Here is a 20,844-nt window from a genome sequence, read left to right as displayed (position 1 = left end):
TCTCACCATCAAATAAGTAGCACCTGTTAGGCAAGGGACATGGGTTCCAAAACCCAGTGAATTGAGAGAGGCTGGGGAATTGATATGGGTGTTCTGATAGGTCCTGGAACCGTAATTGTGTTTCTTCTCTCAAATGCTGAATAGCAGAGCTCATTTTGATTCTATTAAGAGTTTAGCTAGCAACTGCTGAGCTGAATTTGCTTTGGGCTAATGGTGTACCAACACAGGGATTCCCCTACTACAAGCTGAAATGACAATATGATTGGAGTGGTCTGTAGAACAGTGAGCTGAGTGGTTTGTAGGGATGGCTGAAGCGGCTCACGGCTCAGCTGGAGGAGCAGAGTGACTGGTGGAGTGGAGCCGTTTGTGGTGAGGGCTGCAGCAGAACTCTATGGAGAGGTGGGACAGTCAGCCTCAGACCATGTAAGGTGCCCCTTAACACCCTGTGTGCCCCCTCCATTTCCACCCAGGCTTGGGGGGTAAAATTCTGCAGATAAACTTTTGAACTCTGGGGTGGCACTGACCAGGGACAGAGATTTTTGGGTTGCTGGACTTTGGGGTGATTGGACTTAAGATCCTAAGTGGAAATGGACATTGCCAAAACTTACTTGGTGGGTCTTTTGCTCATGGTTTATGTTATGAATCCTGTTTGTGGTGTTTCCCTAACATGATGCTGCGTTGTTTCCCTCCTTTATTAAAAGGATTTTGCTACACTCAGACTCCATGCTTGCAAGAGGGGAAGTATTGTCTCTTAAATGCACCCAGGGGGATGGTTTGTAATTGTCCCAGGTCACTGGGTGGGGGCTCGAGCCGGTTTCGTATTGTGTTATTGAAATGGAACCCCTGGATATTGAACCCGGCCCTTGTTGCTGCCAACTCAGAGGGGCAGAAGGATTATACCAGTATAAAATAAGCTGGGCATTTAAACCACTCATGTTATACCAGCATAATGCTCCATATGATACACTTATTCCATAATAAGAGTGAGTTTTTCTGGCTTAGCTTGTGCCTTTAGTTACAGCAGTCTGTCCCTGGGCGCATATGGGCAGCAGCACAGCCCAGGATCTCTGCAGCACCGTGCGCTGTGGCCCTGCCCCGACACCCCCCTCTTGTTCCCAGCCCCATCTTCCCTACACCCCTACAGCAGGGCTTGTGAGTGGGTCCTCAGAGGGCAGCCTGCAGCTGTTCTCTGCACTGCTTGCACTGGAGGAATCCTCCCCTAGCTGGATCCAAGCCTTCTGGAGCCCAGTTATGCTGTTTTGGTCCTTTTACTGACCATAAAGGGGTTGAAGTGTGGGTGAAAATCTCACCCTCCATTTATTAAAATGTGTCCAGCCTTTCTGGGTTTGAAGATAGCATTGAATAAGTGACCTGGGTGTAAGCAAGCAAGCTGGGTGCACCAGCCCAGTGAGATCTGTCTGAGTCTGCAGGTAGTGCTGTCTGCTGCTCATACTTATCAAGTGGGGCTGGGATGCTGACATTAAAGCCTGGTGGGTGACAATGTAATTGTCACCATTTGCAGTTATTTCACTGGTGATCATTTTAACAGAAACATCCAACTTCTGTGCTTCTCCCTCACAGCTGGATGCAAGGACTGATACTGAGGAGGGAGGGAGGCAGTGGGGCAATGGCAGATACTGGGGCAGAAGGCAGTGGGGCAGCTACCTGTCATCAAAGGTTGCTGGGGTGAGGAACAGTGAATTCAATTCGTCCATCCAAATACAGAGCGACCACTTTTATGCTAAACCAGGAAGGGAGAGAGGAGATACATTTCCCTTTCCCTCCCCTTCCCCAATACAAAATGCCTCCTGGATACGAGAGCAAACACATGCACATAAACACACAGCACATGGTCACTGAGGGTGAAATCCTGCCCCTTCCCTCTTTACATGGCTATGGAAGGGGCGATCCCAAGTGAGAGATCCTGTTAAATACTGGACAAGTCTTATAGTCTCCAGCAGGGGTGAAAGTAACTTACAGGACTTACCGGTACTGCTGGAGTCCTGAGGGGGGGCGTGGCCTCATCCGGAAGGGGCGTGGCCTCAAGATTTAAAGGCCCTGGGGCACCAGCTGTGGCTGGGAGACCCAGGGCCTTTAAATCAACCAGGGGCTCCCAGCTGAAGAGGTGGCTGGGAGCCTCCAAGGGCTCAGGGGCAAATTAAAGGGCCCGGGGCTCTGGCCGCTGGGGGGAACCCAGAGCTTTGTGGGGCTGAGGCAGGGATTTAAAGGGCCCAGAGCTCCTGCCGCTGAGGGAAGCCCCAAGCCCCTTAAATCCTGGCCCCAGCCCAGCCACCAGAGCCACGGCCGGGATTCAAAGGGCTCTGGGCTGCCCACAGCCGCGAGGAGCTTTGAGCCCTTTAAATCCCAGCTGTGGACCGGCTTGCTTTCACCTCTGGTCTTCAGCAATGAGCCTGGCCCATGTGGGCTCCTAGACAGAGCTGCTCAGCCCCTTCCCCTTCACAGCTCATCTGTGTCAGTGAGACACAGAGAGAGAAAAGGGCGAGAGTTTGGATTTCATTCCATCACATGAACATAAGAACATAAGAACGGCCGTACCGGGTCAGACCAAAGGTCAATCTAGCCCAGTATCTGTCTACCAACAGTGGCCAATGCCAGGTGCCCCAGAGGGAGTGAACCTAACAGGCAATGATCAAGTGATCTCTCTCCTGCCATCCATCTCCAGCCTCTGACGAACAGAGGCTAGGGACACTATTCTTACCCATCCTAGCTAATAGCCATTTATGGATTTAGCCACCATGAATTTATCCAGTCCCCTTTTAAACATTGTTATAGTCCTAGCCTTCACAACCTCCTCAGGGAAGGAGTTCCACAAGTTGACTGTGCGCTGTGTGAAGAAGAACTTCCTTTTATTTGTTTTAAACCTGCTGCCTATTAATTTCATTTGGTGACCCCTAGTTCTTGTATTATGGGAATAAGTAAATAACTTTCCTTTATTCACTTATTCAACATCACTCATGATTTTATATACCTCTATCATATCCCCCCTTAGTCTTCTCTTTTCCAAGCTGAAGAGTCCTAGCCTCTTTAATCTTTCCTCATATGGGACCCTCTCTAAACCCCTAATCATTTCAGTTGCCCTTTTCTGAACCTTTTCTAGTGCTAGAATATCTTTTTTGAGGTGAGGAGACCACATCTGTACACAGTATTTGAGATGTGGGCATACCATGGATTTATATAAGGGCAATAATATATTCTCAGTCTTATTTTCTATCCCCTTTTTAATGATTCCTAACATCCTGTTTGCTTTTTTGACCGCCTCTGCACACTGCGTGGACATCTTCAGAGAACTATCCACGATGACTCCAAGATCTTTTTCCTGACTCGTTGTAGCTAAATTAGCCCTCATCATGTTGTATGTATAGTTGGGGTTATTTTTTCCAATGTGCATTACTTTACATTTATCCACATTAAATTTCATTTGCCATTTTGTTGTCCAATCACTTAGTTTTGTGAGATCTTTTTGAAGTTCTTCACAATCTGCTTTGGTCTTAACTATCTTGAGCAGTTTAGTATCATCTGCAAACTTTGCCACCTCACTGTTTACCCCTTTCTCCAGATCATTTATGAATAAATTGAATAGGATTGGTCCTAGGACTGACCCTTGGGGAACACCACTAGTTACTCCTCTCCATTCTGAGAATTTACCATTAATTCCTACCCTTTGTTCCCTGTCCTTTAACCAGTTCTCAATCCATGAAAGGACCTTCCCTTTTATCCCATGACAGCTTAATTTACGTAAGAGCCTTTGGTGAGGGACCTTGTCAAAGGCTTTCTGGAAATCTATGTACACTATGTCCACCGGATCTCGCTTGTCCACATGTTTGTTGACCCCTTCAAAGAACTCTAATAGATTAGTAAAACACGATTTCCCTTTACAGAAACCATGTTGACTATTGCTCAACAGTTTGTGTTGTTCTATGTGTCTGACAATTTTATTTTTAACTATTGTTTCGACTAATTTGCCCGGTACCGATGTTAGACTTACCGATCTGTAATTGCCGGGATCACCTCTAGAGCCCTTTTTAAATATTGGCGTTACATTCGCTAACTTCCAGTCATTGGGTACCGATGCCGATTTAAAGGACAGGTTACAAACCTTAGTTAATAGTTCCACAACTTCTCATAGGAGTTCTTTCAGAACTCTTGGGTGAATGCCATCTGGTCCCGGTGACTTGTTAATGTTGAGTTTATCAATTAATTTCAAAACCTCCTCTAGTGACACTTCAATCTGTGACAGTTCCTCAGATTTGTCACCTACAAAAGCCAGCTCAGGTTTGGGAATCTCCCTAACATCCTCAGCCGTGAAGACTGAAGCAAAGAATCCATTTAGTTTCTCCGCAATGACTTTATCGTCTTTAAGCGCTCCTTTTGTATTTCAATCGTCAAGGGGCCCCACTGGTTGTTTAGCAGGCTTCCTGCTTCTGATGTACTTAAAAAACATTTTGTTATTACCTTTGGAGTTTTTGGCTAGCTGTTCTTCAAACTCCTCTTTCGCTTTTCTTATTACACTCTTGCACTTAAGTTGGCAGTGTTTGTGCTCCTTTCTATTTGCCTCACTAGGATTTGACTTCCACATTTTAAAGGAAGTGTTTTTATCTCTCACTGCTTCTTTTACATGGTTGTTAAGCCACAGTGGCTCTTTTTTAGTTCTTTTACTGTTTTTCTTAATTTGAGTTATACATTGAATTTGGGCCTCTATTATGGTGTCTTTAAGAAGGGCCCACGCAACTTGCAGGGATTTCACTTTAGTCACTGTACCTTTTAACTTTTGTCTAACTAACCCCCCCATTTTTGTATAGTTCCCCCTTTTGAAATTAAATGACACAGTGTAGGGCAGTTGAGGTGTTCTTCCCCTCACAGGGATGTTGAATGCTATTGTATTATGGTCACTATTTCCAAGTGGTCCTGCTATAGTTACCTCTTGGACCAGCTCCTGTGCTCCACTCAGGATTAAATCTAGAGTTGCCTCTCCCCTTGTGGGTTCCCGTACCAGCTGCTCCATGAAGCAGTCATTTAAAGTATTGAGAAATTTTATCTCTGCATTTCATCCTGAAGTGAAATGTTCCCAGTCAATATGGGGATAATTGAAATCCCCCACTATTATTGGGTTCTTAATTTTGATAGCCTCTCTAATTTCCCTTAGCATTTCATCATCACTATTACTGTCCTGGTCAGGTGCTCGATAATAGATCCCTAATGTTATATTTTTATTAGAGCATGAAATTTCTATCCATTTATGGTGAAGTTCCTATTACTGTTTAATGCAGCTCCGCTGTAGTTATGAGACAGAGAAACAAAGAGCCGGACAAATGGGTCACACAGATAGGTCTGTCTGTGGAGACTTCTGCCCTCTGTGTCCCTGCTGCCTGGGACTGGACTGCAACAATGAGTGGTTCAGCCTGTCCCCACAGGCTGTGGCCTCTATGGGTCGTAGCAGCCGACCCTGCTGCTTGAGTCCTAGACCCACTCACATCAGATATGGCTGTTGTGGGAAGGAAGGTCTCTGTTTATTGAGTTCCCTGTCTGGTGCCCTCTGTGCCCATCCCTTGAATGGCCCCAGCTCCCGACTGTGGGGATGGGGGAGGGAAGAGAACGATGGGAATGGGACTTTGACCTGGGCTGGATAAGGAACAGGGTCTTGCTGGCTCCATCCTAGGCCAGATCCTGATCTTGTGGATGGTGTCTGCCCTTGGTCCTAGGAATAACAGGGAAGAGCTCCCCCTAGGGGGGATAGTGGTAGATAGTGGGTTTCCCAGCAAAGAATGGGTTGTCCCAGCAAAGCTGGATGCTCAGGTCACTATCACTGCTGAGCACAGCCTGAGCTAGAGCATCTTGTGCCCAGTGTGAGCAGCGTTTCAGACCAGCTGTGCAAATCCTGAGTGTGTTTGTGTTATTACAGAATCCTAGCCACAGCTCACCAGCGTAGCTAGTGCGGAGAATTCTCTGAAAGGCCCAGGGAACAAGACAGTCACAGTTAATTGTTCTGATTGTTTAGTGTTTGGAAATGCGCCCAGCATAGCTCTCTCCGGGCACATACACAAACTTTACATACAACTTAAAATTAGTTAATCCCTGTATCCTAAACATTACTCAACCCACATAACGTATCTGTTAAAGCAGGGCTGGGGATCCTTTTTCTATCAGGGGCCACTGACCCACAGAAAAAAATAGTCGGGGGCCACACAGCCCCACAGGCAGGGGGTGGAGCGCAGAGGCTCAGGGCTTCCCCTAGGCTCTGGAGTGGTGCAAGAAATGAGGGGTTCAGAGTGTGGGATGGGGCTCCAGGTTGGGGAGGGGGTTGAGGTGTGGGAGGACGTGAAGGTTCTGTCTGGCACTGTGGGATTGGGATGGGAGGTTTAGGGTGCAGGAGAGGGCTCCAGGCTGGGGCAAAGGGGTTTGGAGTGCAGGAGGCAGCTGAGGGCTGGGCAGGGAGTTGGGGTGTAGGCTCCAGCTGGAGATCTGGGCCCTGGGGTGGGGTCACGGATGGGACAGGGGGTTGGGGTGCAGGAGAAGGTTCCGGGTGCAGGCTCCAGGATGGAGTTTGGATGTGGGAGGGGGATCTTTGTTCATTTATTTATAAATGGACACAAATCTGACATCAGGAATTATAACATTAAAAAACCAATAGGAGAACACTTCGATCTCTCTGGTCACTCAATAACAGACCTAAAAGTGGCAATTCTACAACAAAAAAACCTTCAGAAACAGACTCCAAAGAGAAACTGCAGAACTGGAATTAATTTGCAAACTGGACACCATCAGATTAGGCCTGAATAAAGACTGAGAGTGGATGGGTCATTACAAAACCTAATTTCCCCCAACTTTTACTCACACCTTCTTGTCAACTGTTTGAAATGGGCCACTCTCATTACCACCACAAAAGTGATTTTTCCTCTCTTGGAATCCTACTGTTAATTGAATTGTCTCATTAGATTGACACCCCCACCTGGTAAGGCAACTCCCATCTTTTCATGTGCTGTGTATTTATACCTGCTCCTGTATTTTCACTCCATGCATCTGATGAAATGGGTTCTAGTCCATGAAAGCTTATGCTCAAATACATTTGTTAGTCTCTAAGATGCCACAAAGACTCCTCATTTTTTTTTAATCTCTGTCTCTCTCTCACCAAGTTCCCACCTCTTGTTACTTAACCTTTTGCTCTGTGCTACCTACAGCAGTAGTAACAGGCCAGGAGAATGAGAACAGCCAGGAGAGCCAGGATCACACTCAGAGCCACCATCCAGGGATTGACTCGTGGGAAAAACAGCTCTGCAAGAAAAAGTGCCATTGACTTAGGAGCAAACGCACAGAATGAAGACAGGACACTGTGACAGTGGTGACTCTGTGACTAGTTAAAAGAATCTCACAGGGGAATATGGCTGCTTTGCGCTTTATTATTAAACCAGTGAGAGCCCACTGAACATGGTTAATTACTGGGAGGGGGTATGTTGTGGGTAGGGTGCAGCTCCATTATGCTGCTCCTATCCCCCACTGACATACATTCAGGCATTCCCTAAGTTGCTCTAAGTGATCACCAAGCTGCAGCCAGTGCAGAGTAGCCCTTAGAATCAGAGAGTTGTGACCAGCTTCCTGACACCCCCGACTCTCCTCAGCCATATGAAAGACTCTGGCCCAAAATATGTTAATGCAGGATTTTAATAAAAACAAAAGTTGAGCCTGGAGATTCAGAGTCATAATTCCTCCAGAGTCCCCTTCCCTGGGCTAGGAGCAATGGCTGACTAGAGGGTCCTTGCTAAGTTATTAGTGCGGTGTATTGAAAACTGTAAAAATTACAAGCTGACACTTGAAATCCTGAGGGGATTCCTGGTCCTACTTGCAGGCTAGGGGGCTCTGTAGGGAGCATGCATCTGGGTCCTCTGCAGTCAGTCTGCAAAGAGCCAGCCTAGAGCAGGGTGGGTTCAGTTCTGCCTTAGGGAGCAGCCTGCTTTGTCTCTCTCTGTATTTGGCTGTGGCATGTTAGAGTTCTGGGTCCTTAGAAATAAAGCAGTGTGACATTGTAGCCTTTCAGGAACAGTTTTTATGTTTTGTTTCTAACTCTCCGTGTGTGCTGTGTACATAACAATCAGGTAATACTGGACATATCATAGACTAACCAGCAGTCTAGCACTATGAGACCTCAGACAAATAGTGCTTTACAAATACAACATTCTTACTATTATAGTTACAAATACAACGTTCTTACTATTATAGTGATGAAATATTCATTCTGCATATTCTGGCCCTGAACTTTTATTGCTGGTATTTTCAGATGTAATCTAAGTAGGAAAGCTCAGGCCATATTCAGGGCTCTCTTGTGCTAGTCAGGAAAAGTGACTTTATTACCCAGATTTTCATAAGTATTTAGCACCCAAAACTCTCACTGAGAACAAAGGAGAATTCCCTCCCCCACCCCCACAGAGAATTGTGATGTTCACAGCGTGTGCGCGCACACACACACACACACACACACAGAGTGAGATATAAGCATAAATAGTCCTGCTGGAAGGCTGCAGTGCATCATGACTTTATCTCTTAAAATCCAGAATCTGAATACACAAGAACCCCAGAACAGAGAGGCAGGTGTCTCCCGAAGGCAGCAGGCACAACTCACCCACCTTGTTCTACGGTGGCTCATCTATAGGCACAGTTAGTGCGTGGCAGGCTGGGGTGTAAATCCACTGTGCACTGGCCTGCTGCGCACTAACTGGCTGTGTGCACCCTGCTGAACTGCACTAAAAGTTCCCTGACGCACTTTGATCTGTTCCCATTTTAAAGTGGGGTAGATCAAAGCACAGCATGGAATTTTTAGTGCATGTTGCAGGGTCCAGCCCAAGCTCAGACATCTATACCACAATTTAACAGGCCCTTAGTCTGAGGCCCTTAGCCTGAGCCAGCTGGCCTGGGTCACCAGCGGGTTTTGAATTTCAGTGTAGACATACCCAAGGAGAATTGAGGTTATTCAGAACTTTACAAGACGTGCTCAGCACATGGAAGGTTCAGGCCAATAAACAAGAGACACAATGATAAACACTCTCTGCTCATGTCTGCAGCATCTCAGTCTATCCATGTGCGGCTGGGACGGGCACTGACCTGCTATGGAAATCGCTGACTCTCTCTCCTGGTTGAGCCGGGGGTTCCTGACACAGCAGGACACTTTCTGGTTGGACTCTTCAGTTAGAACAATGGCAACCTCTGTTTGAAACAGGCCATTGGCCTCTGGGGATATTTTTTCAGAGGCTGATGGTAAGACCTGCCCCTGAGGATCTCTCCACTGAGCCTCGGGCTGTGGGTACCATCCGGCTGATCGACACACCACCTGGATCCCTCCGTCCTGATGTCCCTCCACAGAGATGGCAGGAGCAGAGCCCAAACCTACAGAAGAAATAAATGAACTTGTGATAATCCTACAGTGCCCAGTAATGAGTCAAATGTTTTATTACTCTGTTATCAAAAGCCATTTCCTATTAAACTGAGAACTGAATGTGAGTCCACAAGTGCAGCTGGTCAGTTAATCTGGTCAGATTCCAATTTGATAGAATTAATCTTAATGTCAGGGCTGTTCTATGCACAAACTTGCTCCAGTTTTGTTAAAGTGTTTTTTTTTTAAACCAGTGTGAACCCCTGTGTGGACACTCTTAAATCAAGAAGGAATCAACTCAAGCTACATTAATATAAGCCATTTCCAAATCATTTAAGAGTCTCCATATTAGGGCCGGCTCTAGGTTTTTTGCCGCCCCAAGCAAAAAAAATTTTGGCTGCCCCCCCCCAGACATGAGCCCCCCCAGCCCACCAGTGCCCCCACTCACACCCCCTGTTGCCCCAGCACTGGGCTCCCCCCCAAATGTGGGATCCGCTACCAGCACACTGCAGCCAAGCCCTGGCCCAGCTGCGACTCTGTCTCCATGTGGGTGGAGCTGCTGGGCGGCGCGGAGCGGGAGTACTTCCAGGTGGCGGCGCGGCTACGGGGTGGCGCAAAGAACACGGCCCCCTCCCTGGGCTTCACAGCACTGCTGGTGGCCAAGGTGGATCAGTTCGCACTCACCGCCCTCACCCCCGACATGCTGGCGGCCGAGGACCTGGAGAGCCCCCTGGACCTGCTGCTCTTCAGCCTCATGGTGCCCTGGCCCAGCCCTGGTGGGAGGGAAGGCGAGGATCTCTGGCTGTGGGGCTACCTGCTCAGCACCGACGAACCCAGCCGGCCGCTCACCTCCTCACACACTCCAGGAGCCCCTCGCCGCCACCGCAGCCGGGACTCGGCTCCAGGAGACCCCGTTTCCCTCCCTCCCCGGCTCCTCACACACACTGGGTAGGGCTGCCCAGAGGGGCAAAGCAATTTTGGGGGCCCCTTCCATTAAAAAAGTTGCAATACTATAGTAACATGTATTTGGAAATGTAAAAAATAACTAGTGAAAATTAATTTGTAATAATTTGAAAATACACCAAATACATTATTTAAAAACATTAAATGCTTTACTGGTCTGTAAACATTTGCAATTACATAATGGGCTGTTGCTGGGTGATGGTGATGGTTGGTGCCAATGGGCTGTCACTGCCTGGAGGTGGTGCTGCTGTTGCCCAGGGCTGGGTGGGGAGCTGGGCTCTGGGGGGTGCCCGGCTCACAGGGGCTGGGCTCAGGACTGTGGGGAGATGGGGTCGGAGGTTGTCTGGCTCAGAGGGGCTCGCCTCAGAGCCGGGGGTCTGGGGGATGGGGTTGGAGGGTGCCCAGCTCAAAGGGGCTGGGCTTGGAGATGAGGGTCAGGGCTGTGGGGGATGGGGTCGGGGTTGTGTCCAGATCAGAGGGACTGGGCTCAGAGCTGGGGGTCAGGGCTGTGGGGGGAATGAGGTCAGGGGTGTCCAGCTCAGAGGAGCTGGGCTCAGAGCTGGGGTCAGGGCTGTGGGGAGAATGGGGTCAGGGGTGTCTGGATCAGAGGGGTTGGGCTTGGAGCTGGGGTCAGGGCTGTGGGGGAATAGGGTCAGGGGTGTCTGGATCAGAGGGCTGGGCTCGGAGCTGGGGTCAGGGCTGTGAGGGGATGGGGCTGGGGGTGCCCACGTCAGAGGGGCTGGGCTTGGAGCTGGGGGTCAGGGCTGGGCCTGGGGGGTAATGGGGTCGGGAGGTGCCTGACAACCACCTCCCTGAGACCCCCCCAATCCAACCCCCCCTTCCCTGGCCCCTGACTGCCCCACCCACAGAACCTGTGCCCGCTCCGTGCCCCCTGAGTGTCCCCGGGACTCCCTGCCCCTTAGCCAACTCCGCGGCCCCAGCTGCTTACCCCCGGCTCACTGCGCGCCTCGAGAAGCGGCCCTGCACAGCGCTGCAGCCGCCTGGCTCTGGAGGGGACTGAGCTCTTCCCCGCTCAGAGCCGCGTGGTAAGGGGGATGAGGGGAGTGTCCGGATCAGAGGGGCTGGGCTCGGAGCTGGGGGTCAGGGCTGTGGGGGGAATAGGGTCAGGGGGGTGTCTGGATCAGAGGGGCTGGGCTCGGAGCTGGGGGTCAGGGCTGTGAGGGGGATGGGGCTGGGGGGGGTGCCCACGTCAGAGGGGCTGGGCTTGGAGCTGGGGGTCAGGGCTGGGCCTGGGGGGTAATGGGGTCGGGAGGTGCCTGACAACCACCTCCCTGAGACCCCCCCAATCCCACCCCTTCCTGGCCCCTGACTGCCCCACCCACAGAACCTGTGCCCGCTCCGTGCCCCCTGAGTGTCCCCGGGACTCCCTGCCCCTTAGCCAACTCCGCGGCCCCAGCTGCTTACCCCCGGCTCACTGCGCGCCTCGAGAAGCGGCCCTGCACAGCGCTGCAGCCACCTGGCTCTGGAGGGGACTGAGCTCTTCCCCGCTCAGAGCCGCGTGGTAAGGGGGGTGAGGGGGGTGTCCGGATCAGAGGGGCTGGGCTCGGAGCTGGGGGTCAGGGCTGGGCCTGGGGGGTAATGGGGTCAGGGGGTGCCTGACAACCACCTCCCTGAGACCCCCCCCATCCAACCCCTCCTTCCCTGGCCCCTGACCGCCCCCCCCACAGAACCCGTGCCCCCTCCCTGCCCCCTGAGTGTCTCCGGGACTCCCTGCCCCTTAGCCAACCCCCCGGCCCCGGCTGCTCACCCCCGGCTCACCGCGACCCTCAAGAAGCGGCTCTGCACAGCGCTGCAGCCGCCTGGCCGGAGGGGCTGAGCTCTTCCCGCTCTGAGCCGCGTGGTAAGGGAGGAGCCGCTCGGCCCGGAGCTCACAGCCCCTCCCCTGACCACGCGGCTCTGAGCGGGAAGAGCTCAGCCCTCCCGGAGCCAGGCGGCTGCAGCGCTGTTTAGGACCCGGCGCGAACAAGTGGAGGAGGAGCGGCCCGTCTTCTGCAGCCAGGCGGGTCCACGCTACCGGTAAGGCCCCCTCTCCCCAAGCGGAGCCGGTAGCGCGGCCCTGCCCGGCTGCAGGAGACGGGCTGCTCCTCGGCTCGCAGCGGCGGGATGAGCTGGGGCCCCAGCCTTATGCCACCCCTACATTTTGCTGCCTAGGCACCAGCTTGTTTAGCTGGTGCCTAGAGCTGCCCCTGCTTGTACCCTTCCAGAGCACAGAAGCTGGCAGCAGAAAACTGGACTTCACTGAGAGCCAGGAAACACACCCACACTCACACCCACAAAATACAGACATTAGATAACAAAGAAATGCAGGGTTAAGGTATTGCCTTCTGCCCCAGATCACACTTTTACTGATGAGCTAAACTGAAATAAAATGATCTTAATCTGAATGATCTTAATCCGGCTGGTGGGAGCAGAGAGCAGGCGGCCGGCAGGAGTAGTGGGCAGGTGGGAGCAGGAGCAGTTGGCCAACAGAAGCAGTGGGCAGGTGGTCCGCAGAGGTGGCCAATGGGAGCAGTAAGCAGGCGGACGGTGGGACCAGCAGGCAGGCGGCTGGTGGGGACGGCTGGTAGGAGCAGCAGCCAGGTGGCCCGCGGATGCATTTCCCCCACCACCGCTCTGCTCATGGCAAGAGCAGCATGCACAAAGATGTACCTATGAACTCTGAGTCTGTGCTGACCAGGCACAACAACTGCGAGTGGTGGTTAAATGAGGGGCACACTACAAGAACTTGGTTGTTGGATTCAAGAACCTGAAGCAAAGGACACTGCCCAGCACACTCTGCGGAGAGTGACTTGCTGATGCTTTTGAGTTAATGAATATCGCTTGTGCTGCTCTCTCAGATTAATGCTAGGTTACTTTTATTAAAGAAACTATTTCTATCTCAGACTTTGTGCTTGCGAGAGGGGAAGAATTGCCTCTTAGAAGCGCCCAGAGGGTAGAGTGAAATTTTCCCACATTACTGGGTGGGGGCTCAAGCCGGTTTTGTTTATATTGTCGAAAAGGAACCCCCTGGATATTGAACCCAGCCCTTCTTGCTGCCCACTCCAGCTGGCAGAAGGGCTACATTATAATGATGCTTTTTGATTGTCACGGTAACTTTTGTCAACAAAAGTTGGCAGTGTAGACAAGGCCTATTTCGAGGTGGGTGGGTTTTTTGTTTTGATTTTGTTTTTCCTTTTTGAGATAATTCAGAAGGTGCTGAAACTATATTTGAAAAGAAAATAAATTATACCTGCAAACACTCGCTGGGAGGGGTGATGGGGATGGAAGAGAAGATGGGAACAGCCGGGACCGGGCTGGGGCGGGCGGGTGGGGAGCGGGACCCGCCGGGACCGGGCTGGGGCGGGCGGGGCGGGGGCGGGACCCGCCGGGACCGGGCCGGGCCGGGCGGGCGGGGCGGGGAGCGGGACCCGCGGGGCCGGGCCGGGCCGGGGCGGAGGACCCGCCGGGGCCGGGCCGGGCCGGGCCGGGGCAGAGCGGGACCCGCCGGGGCGGGCCCGGCCGGGCCGGGCGGGGCGGGACCCGCCGGGGCCGGGCTGGGCTGGGCTGGGCTGGGCCGGGCGGAGCGGGACCCGGCCGGGCCGGGGAGAGCGACCCGGGGCCAGGGCGGGGGCGGGACCTGCCGCCGCGAGCGCAGCCCGGTCTTAGGCGGCGGGGGCCCCGTATGTTCCGGGACCCGCAGCCAAAATGCCCCGAAAGCCCGCGGCGGGACCCCCCGCGGGTCTTCGGGCACTTTGGCGGCGGGTCCCGGAACGGAAGGGGCCCCCCGCCACCGAAGACCCTGGGCCCCCGGAATCCTCTGGGCGGCCCTGCACTATACTATACTTTTGGTTATTACTTAGGCACAGACATGTAGCAACTGCAAACCAGGGCCGCCCAGAGGGGGGGGCAAAGGGGGCAATTTGCCCCGGGCCCCGGGCTCCGCAGGGGCCCCCAAGAGAAGAGCGGAGGCTCCCGCCTCCGCCCCTCTCCTGGAGCCTCGGCGCATCAAGCGCCAAGTCTCCGGCCGAGCCCCTGAGCCCCGCCCCGATCCGAGCCCTGTGGGGAGGGGGCGGGGCAGCTGCCTCCGCTCGGTGTGGAGCTCACAGCCCCGCCCCCTCACCACGCGGCTCTGAGCGGGACGAAACTCAGGCCCCGCTGGAGACGCGCTCGGGTAAGAGGCCGGGCCGGGCCGCGGGGGGGAGCGGGACCGGCCGGGCCGGGGCCGGGCAGGGCCGGGCGGGGCGGAGGGGGAGCGGCCCGGCCGGGCGGGGCGGGGACGGGACCCGCCAGGGCCGGGCTGGGCGGGACCCGCCAGGGCCGGGCTGGGGCGAGCGGGACCCGCCGGGCGGGCCGGGCCGGGCGGGAGCGGGACCCGCCCGGGCCAGGCCGGGCCGGGCCGGGCGGGGCGGGGCGGGGCGGGGCGGGAGCAGGACCCGCGGGGCGGGCCCGGCCGGGCCGGGCCGGGCGGGAGTGGGACCCGCCGGGCCCGGGCCGGGCGGGAGCGGGACCCGCCGGCCGGGCCCGGGGCGGGGAGCGGGGCCGGGCCTGGGCCGGGCGGGGGAGCGGGACCCGCCGGGTGGGGTGGGAAGCGGGACCGGCCGGCGCGCCGGGCCGGGCGGGGAAGCGGGACCCGCCGCCAGTGCAGCCCGGTCTTCGGCGGCGGGGGCCCCTTCTGTTCCGGGACCCGCAGCCTAAGTGCCCCGAAGGCCCGCGGCGGGGACCCCCCCCCCCACCGCGGGTCTTCGGGGCACTTTGGCGGCGTGTCCCGGAACGGAAGGGGCCCCCCACCGCTTAAGACCCCGGGCCCCCGGAATCCTCTGGGCGGCCCTGCTGCAAACCTAGGTGAGAACTACAACCACGTAAATGGCCACTAGCTCCTACAACAAACATTTCTCTTTCTGTTAAAAAAAACAAACAACACAACTAGAAAATTCACTGACAAAACTTTGGCTAGCACAGAGTTCAGGCTGCCTGGTGATACTATCTCCTGCCCTTCCATATCACAGTGACAGCTCTGAGACCCTGTTCCCACTACTCTCTCCACTGGTCAGTACAGCTACACTGAACACAGGGAATGCAGCTGCACTGCAGGCAGATACATGCTGCAATTCAAATCAGTGGAGCACAGCACAAACAGTGGCACCTTCCTGTAATCCTTCCTCATGTCCATTCACTGACAAAAAAACTTAGGGTAGGTCTATACTATTGCGGTAAGTCGACTTTAGGTACGCAACTCCAGCTACATGAATAATATTTATTATTATTCAGTCTCCCACTGACTTACCTTTTCTCTTCTCATAGAGGGTAGAGTACATGAGTTGACTGGAGAGTGATCTGCGGTCGATTTGGCGTTTTCACTAGACCCGCTAAATCGACTGCCGATGCATCAATCTCCACTCTGTTGATCCTGGCTGTAGTATAGATGTAGCCTTAGTTACCTCCAGGCAACCTTTACTCTGTACTATCTCATGCACTTCCAGAACGCTGAGTTCAGCAATACTCAGACCTCTAAAATGAGGAAATCCATTGGGAAGGTAAACACCCAAACAACCTTAACTCTGTGCCTTTGGAGCTCATAATAACCACTGGGAATTGGTTGCATGCACTAAAGCTGCATCCACTATGTTCGGTGTAGCTGTAATGACCAGTGGAGGGATTATTTAGAGCTTATTGGCAGAGCTGTCACAGTGACATCAGGAGAGGTGCAGGTGTATCTTGAGGGATCAATCATGACTCATTTCAGAACTGAGCAGTGAGGGCTCTGTCAGTAGCAGGGCTCAGACTCCTTGCTGTGGGGATTGTCAGCAGCCTGGTGTCAGATATGCCAGTGATCACCAGCGCTTGGTGAGGGGTAAGTGAAGGCAATGTCCCAGAAGAAATCCACACCCACAGGGCAAGGGTGACAAGGCGATAACATTTTGCAAGTTGGGGGTGGTTTGTGTGGAGTAGGCTCAGTGTTTGAATGTAGACCCAGGTGTTCACTACACCTGGCCTAAACCTCATGTCATCGTTACAGAACTAGCTGCACCTCTGTCCCCTCGCTGGTCTCTCTGACAGCAACTTCAGGGGTCAGGCCTCCTGCCTCTACCAGTCCTGGGGGCGGGGAATTCCTCAGTTCTCCCACTCTTAGACCAGGCTCTGGACTACAGGGCCCTGTGTATCAACCACTGTAACCCTGAAGGGGCCAGACATGAGCGGAGATCAGTCCCAGCTGATGGCATCAGTTTGGGGAGGATCAGCCATTGTTTCCCCTTGTGTGCACAAAATAATTGTAATAACCACAACATGTTAATGTCACTTGACTGTTTAAGGGAGTTAGTGTGTCTCATTAACCCCTTGCTCCAATGCCCTCAAATTTGGGCCACTAGCCCCACCCCAGAGACCAATGAATTACAGCAATTTTCAAGACAATCTGAGTATGGGTTTTGGAGAACTTACAAAAAATTGATATTAAACAGCAAACTAGAATCAACCTTATCCAGAGCAGTGCTGCTGACCCACGATAATGAAAAAAATTGTGTAATCTCACAATGAACCTTCTGACTCCACTTATTACCCTGTTGAAGACGTTAAACGTCAGAACAAGTTACTGACCTGCCACCTGCAGTTCTAATAAAGCTTCTTCATAAGACATGTTGGATTTAAAAAAACACGTATACTGTCCATCATCGGAGAGCCGGATATCATGTATTCTCAGGGAAACTCTCCCATTGGTGATGTCGTCTTTCAAGAGCTCAGTTCTTCCTCGATATTCCGGCATCTGCTGTCCATACTGATCCTGCCCATAACGGTACAGGTGCACGATTGCAGAGAACTGGGATCGGAACCATCTCACCTCCATGTTCTCAGCGCTTATCCTGGGGGAGAGGTGGCAGGACAGGACGGCCTCCCCATCTAGGGAGGCAGCGATTGGATGGTTAGGTCCAGTCACTGTGAATTGTGCTGTGAAATGTACAATGAAAAAAGGAAATTAAATTGGCGAGGGGCTGAGGTTTGGCATTAATTCAGCAGTAAGACACACAGTAAGAGAGCACCCTGCGTTAGAAGTGAAAGACCATTTAAAGACAAAAGCTTGACAGAGCATAAACCAATAAAAGGTCTGAACATGTTACACTTGTCCCAAAAAATTCTCATCTGGCACATGGGACTCTCTGGTAGGTTCCAAAGTCTTTCCAAACCTTTCTCTAAGGGTTTGTCCTCTTGGTTAACAGGTCCTGTCACTTTGCAGCCCAAGATCTCGGGCCTCTGGTCCTTCAAATCCAGCTTTTATACCAAACATCTTTGTTCTCTTGGGGTTCTGGGACTTGGTCTAACCCAGTTTATGCAACTGTCCCGAGGAGTGGTACTTCTCTGGAGCTGTTACCTGTCCCTCAAATAATTACCCGTCATCGTTTCCAAATTCTGAAGGAGATGGGGTAACCCTCCCCCATGGCATAGATTACAATCCCGAACCCACAAAGATACATATAACGTGTATAGATACCATTGATAAAGGGGTACACAAATAAACAGAACATGCATAAAGTGAATTCGATAGTCCCCAAAATGCTGAACGTGGCTGCAATATCTGTCACACAGAGTTCACATGTGAGTGTCATACACTGTCCCTATTATCTCTGAATAAAGCTCTAACTTCTCATAGGCACCCTGGGGCCTGGGTCTCTGATACACCAAGGCCTTTTCATGCTGCTTCAGCACAGGGGCCTCCTCATCTGCAGGAGGGGTGGTGTAAAGGCTGTCAAGGTGTAAAGATATGAAAACAGACCACCGCTATGCAGGCAATGGCTTTAAAGGTAAAGTCAGGGGTCAGATAATGGAGAGAGGGAGGAGGCAGTTAGAAAAGTGCAGGAAACAAAGAACTGGTCACAATGAAACTGCACAGGATGTGGGGGGCTCGGTGCAGAGACTCAACATCAGGAGAGACCGAGAGAGCTGGTTAAATTAACAGGATGGAAACCACAGCGGGGGGAACCAAAATGCCCAGGTAGCTGTGGAGCCAGCCCTGGGGTGGGTGGGACAATGCAAGGGATTCACTGAGGGCACAGACGGAAGAAGCCAGCAAATATCATCACATCCTCACTGTGAGATGAGGTCTAGCTCTGAGCCCTAGTCAGAGGTGCCTAGTGCAGCATGAATGACTTGTGGGTTGTTATGTCTAAACTGGAGAGTCTAGGATTCAGGACTCCTTTGTGGCTGAAGAGTCTGATATGTGACGTATATGATCGGTCAGTGCAGTGTATAGGAACTGGGTAGTGTCCTTTTAAATAGTTTGCGAGCCCTGTAGTGGTGCTCACTGTGTTCTGTGTTTTAGAAGCTGCCAGAAATCAGCCAGAGCAGTAGGATGGATGTATTGTCTAGGCCTGACATGATGGTGTATAGATAGTAACCATGGTCACTGGGGACCCAGGTGTAGCCTGTGAGTTCTCCATGTTGCTGGTTGTGGGCAGGTTGAGCAGACGTGGTTTACAAGACAAGGCAGTGATGCGAGGTGGATGGTGATGACCAGCAATAGCAATAGCAACAGCAGCAAACCCAGCAAGGAGGCCGGAGCTCCTACCTGACACCAGCCTGGGAACCTGTAGAGCGAGGCAGAGAGCAACGTAGCCGGGCAGAGCGGAGCTCACTGTGCAGCCAGGGGAGAACAAGGGAACCTTCCCCGTCATCGTAGCTGGGTCTGGGGAACAGGAGAAATAACAAACCAGACAGTGAGTGAGTGGGATGCAGTGATAGTGCCAGGTTGTCTGACTTTCATAGCCCTGGTCCATTGGTCAGTTATGTTTACATTGGCCCACCTCCCAATATAGATTAGATCATCTAGTCTGATCTGTGCCACAGGCCAAATACTCTCACCCATTTACCCCTGTACTGAGCCCAAACTTGTGTTTGATTGAAGCATCTTCCAGAAAGTCACCAAGTCTTTATCTGAAGACAGCAAGAGATGGACAATTCACCACTTCCCTGGGTAGTTTGTTCCAGTGATTAATCACCCTCATGGTTACAATTCTGTGCCTTATTTCTAATTAGAATTTGTCCAGTTTTAACTTCCAGCCATTGGTTCTTTTTATGCCTTTCTCCACTGTATTAAAGAGCCCTTTAGTACCCTGTGTTTTCTCCATGAAGATGTGACAGGTGGGGAATTTTACTGAAATATTTTTATGAACTATCGGTAGGACTCTGTACCAATCCCCTGGGCATCACTGCTGCTTCGGGGGAAAGAATTGCTTCTCTCGCTGGGACATGGCCGAACAGGCTAGATGTAGAGCCACCCGGACTGTCTGGGCTGGAATCAACCCATATCAATGGAGGATCTTGGAAAGACAGTGGGAAGCCTCAACGATTAAGCATCAACTCCTACACCAAGTTTCTTCCCCCCACCTCTCTGCAGGGAAGAGGAGCCATAGCCCAGAGCTGGAGCCAGGGCCGGCTCTAGGCACCAGCGCTCCACGCCTATGCGTGGGGCAGCCCTTTCCACGGGGCGGCACTCCAGCCCTCCCCCTTTTTTTTTTTTTTTGCTTGGGGCACAAAAAGCCAGGAGCCGGCCCTGAACCAAGATGTTCAGCTGAACCTTTCAGGCTGAGCTGGAACTGACCCTGCAGTTCTGAATTCAGTCGCTAGATGGCGCCCATGGCAGCCTGTGTTGCCCAGGCTGGACTGCAGTTCAGGCGGCCCTGAGCATCATCCCTGGAGCTGAGCCCGGGCTGCGGCGGCGAGAGGGGCTCAGCTCCGGGGGATGATGCTCTGGCTCTCCAGCAGCAGGGCAGCCTGAACTGCAGCCCAGCCTGGGTGCGAGGAGCTGGGGAGGGAGGGAAGTGGGTTCCAGGAAGCAGGGAGGGGTTCTGCTGCCGCTGCTGCTCTGCTCTGAGTCTCCCCAGGGCGGCGCGGTGTTTCCCCACCCGAGTGGGCTGTGCAGGGCGCCGCCGGGCTGTGCAGGGGGCGCAGATCCCAGCTCGCGCTGACAGGGCGAGTGGCTGGGCAGCCCGAGCTGCCGGGGAGCTGCCACCTCCTGCCCCCGGACCCAGCCCGCCGTGCACCTCCCCCGCCTCAGTCCTGCACTGCCTGCCCTAGGTGGGGAGAGGCAAAGCCCGGCTCCGAGCAGGGCAGCGGATACTGCCCCACCAGGGGACTCCCCTGGCTTGGGCACCTGAGGTCAGCGTCCGTCCTCTTAGCTCTGCCTGCACGGGGCTGGGGAAGCAGCTGTCAGCGCCTGCCCCTCTCAGCCCTTGCACCCCCCATCCCACTCCCAGCCCCTCCACTTGTACCTCCCCCCATCACTCCTTCGCTGCACCCCTTCCTCTTGTACTCTCTCTTTCCCTGTACCTCTCCCCTTGTACCTTCCCCCAGCCCTCTTCTCCTGCAACCCTCCCGATACCCTCTCTCCTCCACCCTCCTCTGTGAGTACATCACATGCCACTTCTCTGCCAGTGTAGAGCCCCCAGCACCCCCACACCTGCTCCTCTGCCTGAACCCTCTTTACTAGATCCCCATCTGTCATAAACAGACAG

General features: G+C 53.2%; 1 protein-coding gene across 1 annotated transcript in view; it reads right to left on the bottom strand.

Annotated features, from left to right (window-relative positions):
* LOC120394802 (butyrophilin subfamily 1 member A1-like) overlaps positions 1-19,005 on the bottom strand; it is a 30,993-nt gene extending 11,988 nt beyond the window's left edge. The window contains exons 1-4 of the mRNA XM_039518951.1: positions 18,900-19,005; positions 16,937-17,284; positions 9,112-9,393; positions 7,195-7,290 (exon numbers count right to left, since the gene is read on the bottom strand). Of these exons, the coding sequence (XP_039374885.1) occupies positions 7,195-7,290; positions 9,112-9,393; positions 16,937-17,284; positions 18,900-19,005 (832 nt within the window). The remainder of the gene's footprint in view (positions 1-7,194; positions 7,291-9,111; positions 9,394-16,936; positions 17,285-18,899) is intronic.
* Positions 19,006-20,844: the final 1,839 nt, after the last annotated feature.

Source organism: Mauremys reevesii, unplaced genomic scaffold, assembly GCF_016161935.1.
Source record: "Mauremys reevesii isolate NIE-2019 unplaced genomic scaffold, ASM1616193v1 Contig79, whole genome shotgun sequence".
Lineage (NCBI taxonomy): Eukaryota > Metazoa > Chordata > Testudines > Geoemydidae > Mauremys > Mauremys reevesii.
This window is presented reverse-complemented; position numbering and strand designations above follow the sequence as displayed.